This window comes from Antennarius striatus, chromosome 3 (assembly GCF_040054535.1).
Source record: "Antennarius striatus isolate MH-2024 chromosome 3, ASM4005453v1, whole genome shotgun sequence".
Taxonomy (NCBI): domain Eukaryota; kingdom Metazoa; phylum Chordata; class Actinopteri; order Lophiiformes; family Antennariidae; genus Antennarius; species Antennarius striatus.
The window spans coordinates 22627797-22640433 of record NC_090778.1 but is presented as its reverse complement, the minus strand read 5'-3'; the positions used below and the strand labels follow the sequence as shown (position 1 = coordinate 22640433).

Below are 12637 nucleotides of genomic sequence, written 5' to 3'. Positions count from 1 at the left end.
GGAGGAGTCATCACCTTCTGCAGCTGCCTTTTATAAATAAAACATCACAGCAATTATGTCTAACACAACACAACAGACAAGCGTCAGGGCGCTACGGTACGATAGGGCTTTAAGATGCAAAGTGAACGGTCAAAGAAACTGGTGGACTCTATCTTACACAAGGAGTCTTGCACTCATACAGGCTTTGAGTCTTTGCTTGGCAAAGCTAGATATTTAAAGTCTGACGTACATTTTCTTTCAGCCATCTCTTTATGAGCAGGGAGTAAATGAGCACGTTCTTGTTAAGTGTATGTGAAATCATTGTAAAACATCCTTCTCCAAGTAGTTGACAGTGAGTTGTTAGCACAAAGGAATGTCGGATTTTGACCTTGGCATCCACAAAGAGTTTAAAAAATCAGATTGTCTCCATTAGAGACGGCTCAGCTGCTTTACAACAGGGCGATGGGCTTGCTGTTGGCTGGTGTGATGATGTACTGGGAGGACAGGGGATCCTGGGAGGCATAGGACGTGTAGAGGCCCATCACTTGCACTTCTGAGAGCGGCATGTTTGCTCCAGAGGAGACAGGTGGAAGGCTGGCTGTTCCCAAATCACAGTCTGATAGTCTGAGCGGGGAGTTACTGAAGGTACCCAAAGCATCCAGGTTAAAGCTGTCATCCTTCATTTCCTCCCATAAATTACCTAAACAGATGGATAAGGAGGTTTGTGTACTGATGTGACACCAACATGTGACAAATGAGAAACAGGGCAAAGTTTATTTACCTTGAAGGGCAAAGTCCATTATGCTGGGGTCCAATGCATCCACCTCTGTGTGCGTATCACCGTGCACGCTGTAGAAATCATCTGGCGGTTTGTTGGACTGATGGGTGAGGGGGCTCTGAGAAAGGTCAGGGACTGTGTGTAGGGGAGGCGTTTGAGCCGGGGCTGGGGACATTGGCGCCAGGCGGGCTTGAGCCTGGAGTTGGGCCTGAAGCTGGTGGTGCTGGTGGATGGGTAGGCAGGGCAGAGACAATGTGACTATTGGCTGGGGCTGCATGTGAGCAGGAACTGGCAGCGAGAGGCCAGAAGGACAGCTGGGCAGCCGGGTCATACTGGGCTCCATAGTCTTGCGTCTGCAATTCTCCGGTCGGTCTGTAATCAGTTTGTCCAGCTCATCTGCAGGGAGAAAAAAAATCAGACTAAGATTTGATGGTTCATTTCTTGCTTGGGCACTGGACCTTCACACTTAACAAAATACATTTCTGACCAGGGTTAGCCATGCTGCGGCGGATAGCTGGGAGGTCCTTGCGTTTCCATTTCTGCATCTCTTCCTCCATCTTATCAATCTTGGCAGGGTTCAGCGCCCACAGACAGCCCTTACGAGACGAGCTACTCGTCTTGTTCTCCACTTTCTCAAAGCATTTGTTTAAGGACAGATTGTGTCTCACTGAGTTCTTCCATCCATCAGGTGCTGTCTACGAGGAGAGGATTAGCATTTATTCAGTGACTTTTTATCTACATGCACCTTCTCTATATTATGTGCATGGCATACCTTGAAATAGGGAAAGTGCTCCTTCATAAAGCTATAGATCTCACTGACTGGGAGGCTGCCAGTTTTACTGTTCTTCAGAGCCATGGCAATCAAACAGCTGAAAAACATCATGAAGAAAACAATATCAAAAGAAGTCCAGGAGAACTGGTCTGTATTGTTTCTTTAGGTTAGGAACAAAGGTCTGACCTGTAGGAATAAATTGGCTTAGGGAAAGACTTGGGCTGCAGCTCTTGGTCTTGTGGAGCAAGGCGAGGTTGGGTAAATAGACTTTGGTTGTTGAAGGAGACATTGCTATAAAGTCCACCAGTTGAACACTGTGAGAATAAGGAGAGAATAATGTGGAAATCATTTAGTTTGACATGTTTTAATAGAACAGTGTTCACTGCAGATGTACATCGAGGTAATCTGCACAAGAAGCAAAAGAGAACACAAGTCAGCGGCAACTCAAAATGTAACCACAGGACCAGGAACGAGCATAATCACAAACATATGATAATGATGCAAATTCAGAAAAAGGCCATATATGACATTTGTGGGATGCTTACCTGTTGTCCGGTTTGGGTTAGAGAGTACACCTGCTGGGGTGCGGGGTGGTACACGGAGGAAGGGCACTGGTATCCTGGTGAAGGCAGACCATTGATGGAGAATGGAGACATCTGGGGATCAGATAAAGAAATATTTGACCGTCAACCCCTGCTAGGATTGTAGAACATAATACATACTGATGTTCTTCTTACAATGCTGTTAAAACTCACACTTCCACTGTGGGCGCTGACAATGTTGATCCCCAGAGGGCTGTGCTGCATGTTGCTCTGGAGGTGGAGCATTGAACCTTGACTGGCCGTCATCGTCACGTTGCTGAGCTGAGCTGGGAGAAGGACAACCCAGACCGTTAAATAAAAACTTTGGGATATCTATTCTCTCACCTGACATTCATTTCATTGAGACACTTAAATTGGGATTTCTGGGGTTTGAAGTTGTTGGATGTAACTTGCATCAATAGAGCGAGACTTCTATCACCAAATAAATACCACCGATGAGACAATCAGCAGTTCTCTGGCGTATAAGTCTGCTTATATAAATATTTATAGACATTAAAATGTGTCTCTTCTGCACGACAGTTTGAATTGTTCAAATGAAGACTGACAACTTAAAACAAATCCATTAATCTCAAGGAAGGTGAGTGAGCTCATTGTTGCGGCAAACTCAGCAGTTTTGTCAGTCTGAACTCTGTTCATATCTGCAGGGGCCAAAAGATCAGAAGAATCTAGCTATCCTGATTTGTCCAATCAGGGATGCTGCAGTGTTTGAATGTCGCAGTCCCCTCCCTTTCACCTCACCTGTCTGTTGCTCCAGCAAACTGCCCTGGGAGCGCCCGTTACTGTGGCCCCGGCTATCAGCCATCTGCTGTAGACGGGGAACGTCCACAGAGGTGAGCCATGACAGAGACTGCAGGTCCCCAGGGAGGTCCTCCTCCCTCAGCTGGGAGGGGTCTGTGGTCAGGAGCCTTCAAAAAGAGAATAAAAAGGAGGAGAGCATGAGGGGTGGGTGGGGGCTATCATGGCTGTGAGGTCAGATAAACGGAAACCAGAAACAGAATTTAAATCTAAACATTTCGAAGAGTTTGTGTTTCAAACTCAAAACCACAGCAGTGAGTGTGAAACCGATGAGAGCAGCTGATGATAAATAACGCACAGGCCATCCAGGATTAAGTTATAAGGAGATTAACTAGTTATTTATCCGTGGCCGTTTTAATCAACACTGAGGGAGTTAAACAAGCTTTCCATTCACAGTCAATCATCTGTTGAAATTGTTTTGTCTTGGTGTCATCTTTGCTTTGCTTTTCTTTCTTTCGTAATGTGAAATAAAAAAATGAATTCAAAATAGTAATTTCTTTTAATATATGTGGAATTTGATGATAATTCCAATCCATGATTTTATAAATATCGTTCTACAGAGTGGATTAAAGGTGAAGTTTTGTTTAACCAGTGGACTGCCAGGACCTTTCGGCATCCAGTCATTGCATCTTTTATGTGGCGAGCCTCAAAGAGAGAGAAAGAAAAGAGAGGAATCCTCTTGAATCCTCTCCAGTCTTCTCCACACACACTTTCTGTCCAAAGGTTTAGTAATTGGGGTCGCTATGACAACACATACTATTCAGTTACTTTTTGTGTCTGTGGACAGTATTGGAGTACCCCCCCCCCCCCCACACACACACACACACACAGACACACACCAAATCTGCTAATAAAAAAATCAACCCTGTGTCAGGTGACCACGCTCTGGCCGTAACCATTGGCTGAATCATAAGTAAACAACGCATGAGATCGTTTGAAACATGGGACAGCAGCACATGTTGCCTGCAACAGTTGGCCATGTCTATTGAAAAATGATCACCTATTGTGTCCCAAACGACAAATCTGCCCAGTGGCACGTGGCTCTATTGTTTTCCCCAGACCCTTCCTTGATTGTCTCTGTCGTTTCTTTTCTTTACCCGACCCTTGCATTAATCTGTTGGAATGACAGCCCTCACATAAGAGGGACAAAATAGGATACCATCTGCTTCCCTGTCCCTTTCCAACCTCCACCCCCATCCTCCCTGAACAGAGCCTCTGGTTAGACACGGTGCTGGTGTGGTTTGAGGTCAGGACCAGGTTTCTGCCGTCTGAATAAGTGACATCATTACAGCCAGGAATCAACAACAATCATGGTCAAACACCTAGTAAATGTTTGGGAGTTGCTCCGATAATAGTAATATCACCGCTGCAGCTGTAACACTTAATGTCCCTTATTTTTATCCCTGCCTTAACATAAACATTTTGTTTTGTTTTTTACGAAAAGAATAAATTTGACTGTGAAAAAACCCCCCTGAAAATTTGGTTTGTTGAAAAAAAATTGTACACCCAAAATTAAAGTAAATCTACAATATCTATAAGATTAATAGTTCATCCTTTGATTCACACTTCAAATTATGTGTTACAACTACCCGGCGCTTATACAGAACTCTAGAATCGATGATTTATTGGGTGATGTTCACCCCTACAGTCCTCTCTGTCAATCAGCAAATTGTTCTCTGATGCAAAACATGTCGAGCTGGTGTCTCTGTGTATCATCAAATCCCTCCCAGAGGTTTAGCAGTACTACTCCCCTCCTCTGTCCCCTCCTTTCTAATTGGGAGCCACTTGTTCATACTGGTGACCCGGAGCACCCCGTCTCCCCCTGAGCTGGCAGGCCAAGAGGCTCAGGCTCTCCGTGTGCTGACAGCAGGAGTGTAAACAGAGCTGATGGTTTCTGACAGATCCATTCAGACTGAAAATCATTTATTCTTCAGGATTTTTTTCTCTCTTCTCTTTCACGAAACCCCCCCCATGCACAAAAAAGAGCTGTCCATCTACCTTTAGATTAAATATAGCGGAGTTAGACAGTTTGTTCCATGGCCATTTGGGAGACACCTAAAAGGGATTGATTAATGGGAATTATGCCTTTTATCTATTGAGGTGTCTCATATTTGATCTTGAGTATTGCTGACAAATTGTGACAAAAACGAAAGCGTTCTTAAAGGTTCTCAATTCTGATGTATATATTAAATTAGAAATCTTGCCTGTAGTCCTGTGGAGACGGATGATGACCAGCATTCTCTATTATTCCTGACATCCTGGATGTAATTCCACCTTCTATCATTTCCTGGGATGTGTGGTACCTGTTTTAAATGAATCAATGAATTGTACAGTAAACCAGTTATGTACAAATAGCTCTTGCAACACCATTAATGATTTGAATAAGTCTGTCTTTTGTGAATAAAACATGTGTAGTTTCAAGAAATACAAAATTGCCCAATAAAAAGAAAACACTTTCAACTTAAATATAAGATTTGGTGTTGAATAAAACAAATTTAAAAAATGAAATCCTGTCAGTACATCAGATTTGTGTTTGGCATTAGAACATCTTTGGTAGCTGACCTTGTTATTGATTGAATAATTTCTCCTTTAACTCATTCTGTTATTTTCATAAGACGTATATGAACATGATAATAAAACTTGTATACAATAAACATTCAGTTCAAATGTTCACACAACAGGGATTTTATGTAAATGAGCCGAGGTTTAAATGGTTTATCTTCTAGCACACACAAAGACAAATTATGGTTAACGCCTAAAAACACTTTAAAAGTCAATAGTTTAAAAACAACAACAAACATGTTGTTATATTGAAATAAATAATGAAGAAGAAAGTTCTCACCTGTTTTTGATGATATTGTAGAGTATGTGAGCTGAGCCGTGAGCCCCTGTACTGTATTTCACTGTGTTGCACTTGATTCTCCAAGAACCGTTTTTAAATTTCCCTCTCTGGAGCTGTCCAGCGCTCGGACATGCGCAGTGGAGCCTTCAGCGGCGCTCCCAGCGTCCCGAGGGGCAGGAGGATCCCATGAGTTTGACAGCTGCTGTTAATACACTGGTTCCGACAGCATCCACACCTCCACCGCAAGTGCAAAAAGCAGTGATCTTACGCAATTTACTTGCCTCTGAATTTTTTAATTTTTTTTCTTTAGAGTGCATCTAACAGCAGCAGAACTAAAGTTTGCAAAAGTCACGTCATACTCTATCCAGAGAGTGGTTGTTTTACAGGATTATTGTAAAAGCGATCATATAGTCCGGAGATGTTTCCACACCGTCCCTGGATTTGTTCCTCCTGACGCGTCTCAATAAAACCCTGAACACATGAGTCAGGCCTAAATCCGGTAACGCAACTATGATGGCAAAAGGAAAAAATCTTCAGTGTCTTAAAATAGTTAAAGCAGATGAAATTAAATAGAAAAAATACAGAATTTTCAGGGGGGAAAAATTAAAAACTACTGATTATCCATTTGGCTCCACTCTATCTTTGTTCCAGGTTATTCCCACGGAGCTCCCTCTAAACTGGTGTGAATCGCTGCTTGTGGTGGCATCTGTGTGAGTGGGAACTTTCTTTAAAGGAAGTGCTTGTAGATCATTTGCTTCCCGCCGCCGTGGCCGCGTCCCGCTCCTCTCAGCAGTGGGAAAAGGAGCCGAGGAGGCGCGTAGGGAGGGCTGGGGGCCGGGTGGGCTGGGGGCCGGGTGGGCTGCAGCAGGAGGCGCTCCTGTAGTCCACACGACACGTTCACCGCAGAAAGAAAACCAAACTAACCACTTTAGTTTGGAATCTGCATTTCACCAAGTAACAGTTTAAAAAGTTTCCTTTGTGTTTTTAATATTTTTATTTTTAGTTGGAAATTATTTTATCCAAAATGTTTTGCTGTAAAACCCCAAAATGGGTTTGACACTTTGAAAGGACATATCTATCAACTTTTTCCATGCGTGAATAGGGAGGATTAATTCTAATTTGTATGAAAAGGAGCGAGGTGCGCGGAAAACCAGCTGTTAACCTTCATAAAACTTCAATGAATATGTTTCACTTTAAACTGCTGAACATTAAATCTGACATCAGAAAAAAAAAAAGAGTCATGGATTACGTGATTAACTGGAAGTGTGTTGAATGAATGACATAAGCAGGTACGGGTTTTTTTTTTAAAATCACGACATAATTCCAAAACCTAATGGGGATTAAAATGTGCGGCCGGAAATGAAAGGTGGATTCCATGCAGGCTGCAGGGAGACCCCGGTGGCAGCAGCCGGCCATCCGCCCCACGGGACCTTACAGATGGTAAATCGCCCTGTCACAATAGACACGATCAATGATTACATGCATAAACGTAACGGACAAAAATAAGACAACTCAGAGAGAACATCCTGGAGGTCCTAATGCCCGCAGGTTGTGATCTGGAAACAGGGCAAAGCTACGGGGTCCCGCTGGGCTCATACTGTCAGTGACGATGATGATGGTATAATAATGGCAGGATGGTCGTTTAATTAAATACAGTACGTTTGCACCAATCAAATGCACAGAGTTGTATATGAAGTATTTCTACCTTGATCAGATTTCTGCCTACATTTTATTTTACCAATACTTATGCATACTTTACTTTGTGTACTTCCTGTACACTTGCATAATGTCCCTTTACTCCTGTAACATTTGGGAGCTTAATATATTTTATACTGTGTTATTATGATTTTGACCTATTTGAATACTTCTTGTGCAACTTGTTTAATTTGATTTAATTTAATTTTTAATTTAATATACTGTTTTTGATCCCCGAAGGGAAATTAAGAATGCTGGAAATGGAAATTAAGAATGTTTAGGAGATGATGTTGAGCCGATAGAAGTAATTTTTCATTGAGGGGTGGAAAAAGTGAATGATGATGACAACTGATGGTAAAACTACAAAACAAAAACCAAAGTTGTCTTCTGTCTTAGGTGAGAGCTTTAGTGAATTTTCATGAACCATAATGGTCATATTTTTTTTCGTTGTAGTTCCGGGTGTTGCTGTAGTTTTCACTGTCATCTCATCAGGTGACGGCTTTAACCACAGTGCTAATCGCTGGTCTGTGGCCAGATCTGTCCCCCTTGTGTGTAAATTCATCATGTTCCCCCCCGTCAGTGTGAGGTTCCTCATATAGGTCAAGGATGTGCAGTGGGTGAAGTGGTGACTCTAAATACTGATACACAAATGTCTGTAAACTGTGTTAAACGTTGTGATGAACCGGTGACCTATCCACGGTGTGCACCACCTCTCACATAGTGTTAGCAGCCATTGGTTCCATGCCCCCCCCCTCAATTCCCTGGAAAGGATAAACAATTATAGAAAATGGATGGATCTGCTGTTATTAGCTATCCTGTGGCGTTGGTGGTATAGTGGTTAGCATAGCTGCCTTCCAAGCAGTTGACCTGGGTTCGATTCCCAGCCAACGCAAGACATCTTTTTGGGGTTCTCGGTCAGAATGAGCCTGGAATTAGCATGATGCAGTTTGATGCTTTCAGGAGAACTCCCTGCAGTTCTGGATCACAGAGGAACGACTCTTCCTCCTCATAACTGTTCATGTTAATAGGGAGACACTGAGATCACCGCCTCACGGTTGGTCTGTGTTTGTAGTCCATCTTTTTTTCTTGAACCAAGTGTTTATTCAAAACCTATTAGCCTGTAGGAGAGGGAGGTCAGTTCACCTCTGTAATCTTGTCTGTGGGCAGAGACACAGTGTCCTCCAGGACAACATGTCACCCAGAGTGACCCTCTGGCCACACAGAGGAAGCTGCTGTCAGCCATGTTCAGCCAACTCACTGCAGCAGTGCCCTGCCAGAGACAATGTGTTCACTCACTAACGCCTCAACAAGAATGAAGCAGCATCCAGACGCAGGCCTCAGGTTCCCCGGTCAAAGGTCAGTCGTCAGAGACAACCCACAACAGGCTTTGGTGTTGTTACACCTTCACAGCGTCAGCAGTAGGTGTTGTTTCAGTGTTGCGTCATGGATGTGTATCCTATGCATCGTCATGGTAAGTAGGAAGTCAAATTTTATCTATACATCTTTATATACACACAAATAGACCGCAAACAGAGAAAAAAAAAAGGATACACCTTCTAATTGCAGCTCAATGCCAGGTGGGATTTAATAAACTTCATTTTCTTGAAGACGAGACAATCGGTAATCATCTCATCTTCAGCCTCTCATCCAAATCTGGGTGGCAGGTTTAGCTGGAGCCTATCCCAGCAGACATCAGGCAGGAGGCGGGGTACACTCTGGACAAGTCACCAATTTATTGAAGGGCCACATGGAGAGACAAACACCTACAGACACGGGAAGAAGATAGGAACTCGGAAAGGCTCTCAGTGGAACGGAACCCTCCTTACTGTAAAGCAACAGCATTACCCACTGCTGTATTCACACTTTGAGTGTTATTTACAGAGCTTTGCCATTAAAGTGTTCACATTTTACACTCATCCCTTTACAGTTCAGTACCATAAAGGAGAACACAGGCTGCTTGTTGCTTTGCAAAATTCGTTTTTATAGTGGTGATTATTTGCTAGTAATGTGGGTTCACCCACCTAGACAATAGTTCTTTTTCCACTGTCAGACTTGAATCCTTGAGTGTTCACCATCAACCATAAGCCTGCATCAAGCGTAGCAGCAGAGTTTCTAACACCCTGATGGAACATTGTTCAGTGGTGGTCAAGACTGGTCAACCACAAGTCCTTTCATACAACAACCTCTCCGGACAGGCCACAGGACCTCACAATCCCATTGTCCTGAGGGATCACAGAAACTTTATCTTAAAGGTTTAGCATGAGCAATGGTTTTGACCTTTGAGTGACCAAATCCTCTCATCTGAAGCAAGGTCAGTGCTTTTCAGTGAGTGAAAGGGGATCGATGCAGCAAAAGTCCTCTTTTAAAAACCAAAATTTCTATTGGCTCTCAGCAACTTTTTAAATTGTCACAGCGGGTACACCTTAACGTTAGCACTCAAACACTCCCAAGTCACAAGTCTGTGTGTTTAATTTTCACAGTGACAATTCAGAGGATGCCTCAGTTAAATAGTTAATCTAAGTTAATCTAACCAGGTTACCAGTTAAGAAAATATTATTAGGTGAAGTAAAGGTCAATTACATAAAAATAAAAATAATGAAAAGCCATCATGATGTCGTATACAATATTTTTCTTACTTCGAGGAAACAGAGATAATGTGAAGTAAATAAATAAACCATTTGCGATATGAAGTAACCTCTGTGATCTAACATTTTTGATGATGGCAGGACTCTCCTTTGTTATGCTGCTCTGAAAATTTTAAATAATGGACTATGAAAGAGGGAGAGATCCAAAGAAAAGGGCAACATTAGAAAGAGAGTTTTAAGGAAAAGAGGAATTAGTTAGGAAGAGACGGAAAACCAAATGGAGGGAAAACAGTGAAATGGAGACAAAATGCGTAGGAGCGAGGACAGAGGCAGCAGTGATGTGTTGGGAGTGTCATCATCAGCTCTCATTCTCAGCATGGAATCTATAATGGGAAAATCAACCTCTCTGACTCCTGTGTAATTGGATTTGCCGGGTCTCGTGCTGAATCAGAGCCCAGTAGGTAGCACAAAGCTTGTTAAGATTGGACAAGCATCGCTGGGCTGTTGGGCTGGGAAGAGGTGGGGCGGAGGTAACCTTGACAACTTTTCTGGCGGGTAGAGTGAATAATTCACATATGTTGAACTCTCAAGTATAAACATTAATCACTCCATTAAATGGATGAAATGTGATCTCTTCTTACATTTGGGTCACCAGAGAAACCTTGGTTACCTTGGATGGTGTGTCTCTTCTGCTGGTTGTTACCAGGCTACACAATTAAACACCTTTTATTACTATTAAGAGCTGTGTAGTAGGTAATTTCATCACTGCACACAAAGGAAAGCCGGGTGTTATCTCTTAGGACGTATTAAAGTCATCTTTTATGGAACTGCACCGGCATATTTGATAGTCAGTGTTGGTAAATTTACACTGAAATACTTGAATTTGACAGATAAACAAGGTTCCAAACTAATAAGTCCACAGACTAAGTGGAGATATTTTGCAGTATCTTAAAAATTAGTGAAATGATGTGCAGTATTTTATGCAAGTTTCTTAGGTGGATTTCACACTTGACTTGTAGGCCACTTTTATATTTTACTTCGTTTGTCATTGGTGCCTGCCTGTAAAATACATTTGTACAGCTATACCTCTGCATACACTGTTGTTATATTAGTTTTCCTTCTTACCTACAAATATGTCTATTCTTGCAAAAGTACAGCAAAAAAATGAATTCATAGTTTTTTTGAACATAGAGTTATGCTGAGTTTATTTCACTCACATTATGTTTTATGCATTTGATTTTGCTTTATGTTGAAATCTGTGTGTGTTATGCATTACACATGCAATCTGGGTAAATATTCCCTTCAACAATTACAGCTAAAACTGATGAGAACAAGTCTAGATTTTAGGAGCCTTTTGAAGGCCTGTGGTTTCAGGTGAAAACTGTGTTGCACTTTGTCATTGGCATCTTTGTCCACCCCAACCCCCCCCCCTTTATTTCCCTGGCATCTGTGCATCATTAACTCACTCATAAAAACATGAAAAAAAAGAAAACCTTGACAATATTAACACTTCTGGCATTTTTTTTATCAGTAGAAGACGCGGATCTGATCTGTTTTCACTCAAGCGAAAAACAAGGTAATGAAATTGGGCATCAAACCAGTAGCAATTTACTCAGGCATTAAGCACTGGCAGCTAAGACGGGGCACCAGCACTGTCACGTTGAGTAATAGCAGTTGATGATTAACCTGTAATATATCCATCGACCCAAAGATCCAGAACTTGTTGGTCGTGATGTCATGGAGAGAGGAGAGAGCAAAAGGGGGGCTGATAAATTGGTGTGGTTTGGATCTTGTTTCTGTATTGTTATGTTACACTCAGCAGAGCAGTAGATACCCAGGTAAGCACTGAATAAGATATCTGTCCCTCCACCTCCCATGACATGAATGATTAATCACTCGATCCACGGTGCCCTGAGTCTGGGTCAGCATGGTGAAGAGGATGATACGTGTTCTCAGGCCTCCACAGAGGATTGCCAACATGACTGGATGAATGAGAGACCAGACAAAACAGGGCAGATGATTGTAAATTAGAGTTTATTAGTGTTTTGCATATTGGACTTTTGCCAACTGAATGTTAACAAAGTTTATAGGTTCACTGATTGTCTCCTTGCAAGCAGACGCAGGAGGACATGCTCCTCTTGTCTAACACCTCTGGACAGAACAGATTTTTCTCTTCTCACTTTGGATCCTCATTGAGATTCTGCATCTGACAGCAGAATAATACAACTTCACAATGCAGGTTTGAGATTTCTTTTGAGTTGTAAAAAAATGTGCCTTATTCTTCTTTTTAACTGCACCATATGATACGCTCTGTACCAATGAGATCTGTGATTGGTGTTTTCCGAATGGTAAAATATTATAAAAGATCATAAAACAATTGGATATATTGAGTAATGCATTAGTTATATGAGAGTTGGACGGTGAGATTAATACTTTTGTTGTATCCACCTTAATATGATGCTGCAGCTGACAGTTGACTAGATTACCTCAATTTAATGCAAGGACTCTAAGCTGAAACAAATCAGCTGTCAAAATTGGAAGTCCACATTAAAGATATAAAGAGAAATCCGTGTGTGTGTGTGTGTGTGT

The 12637-nt window shown here is 42.1% G+C and overlaps 1 protein-coding gene and 1 non-coding gene across 3 annotated transcripts; one reads left to right on the top strand and one right to left on the bottom strand.

Moving 5' to 3' along the window:
* Positions 1 to 36: 36 nt before the first annotated feature.
* Positions 37 to 6346, bottom strand: foxn4 (forkhead box N4). 2 transcript variants are annotated; one of them, XM_068311208.1, is made up of 10 exons: positions 5769 to 6346; positions 5131 to 5229; positions 2870 to 3036; positions 2285 to 2397; positions 2075 to 2185; positions 1716 to 1843; positions 1530 to 1626; positions 1245 to 1452; positions 761 to 1153; positions 37 to 679 (listed from the first exon to the last, which is right to left on the bottom strand). In XM_068311208.1, exons 2-10 carry the CDS (start codon positions 5208 to 5210, stop codon positions 429 to 431), a joined length of 1548 nt encoding a protein of 515 aa, XP_068167309.1. In that variant the 5' UTR covers positions 5211 to 5229; positions 5769 to 6346; the 3' UTR covers positions 37 to 428. The 2 variants fall into 2 exon arrangements, with proteins under 2 accessions (XP_068167309.1, XP_068167310.1); XM_068311209.1 differs by lacking the exon at positions 5769 to 6346 and having other exon boundaries at positions 2285 to 2392; positions 2870 to 5504.
* Positions 6347 to 8283: 1937 nt separating this feature from the next.
* Positions 8284 to 8355, top strand: trnag-ucc (transfer RNA glycine (anticodon UCC)). Its single transcript has one exon. It is a non-coding gene; the product is annotated as a tRNA-Gly (tRNA).
* The last annotated feature ends 4282 nt before the right edge of the window (positions 8356 to 12637 follow it).

Coding starts and splice junctions, on each gene's coding strand:
- foxn4 (XM_068311208.1), bottom strand. CDS start 5,210: ATGATAGAAGGTGGAATTACATCCAGGATGTCAGGAATAATAGAGAAT. Junction 2,186..2,284: donor TCAGCGCCCACAGTGGAAGT/GTGAGTTTTAAC, acceptor TCTGATCCCCAG/ATGTCTCCATTCTCCATCAA. Junction 680..760: donor AATGGACTTTGCCCTTCAAG/GTAAATAAACTT, acceptor CCATCTGTTTAG/GTAATTTATGGGAGGAAATG.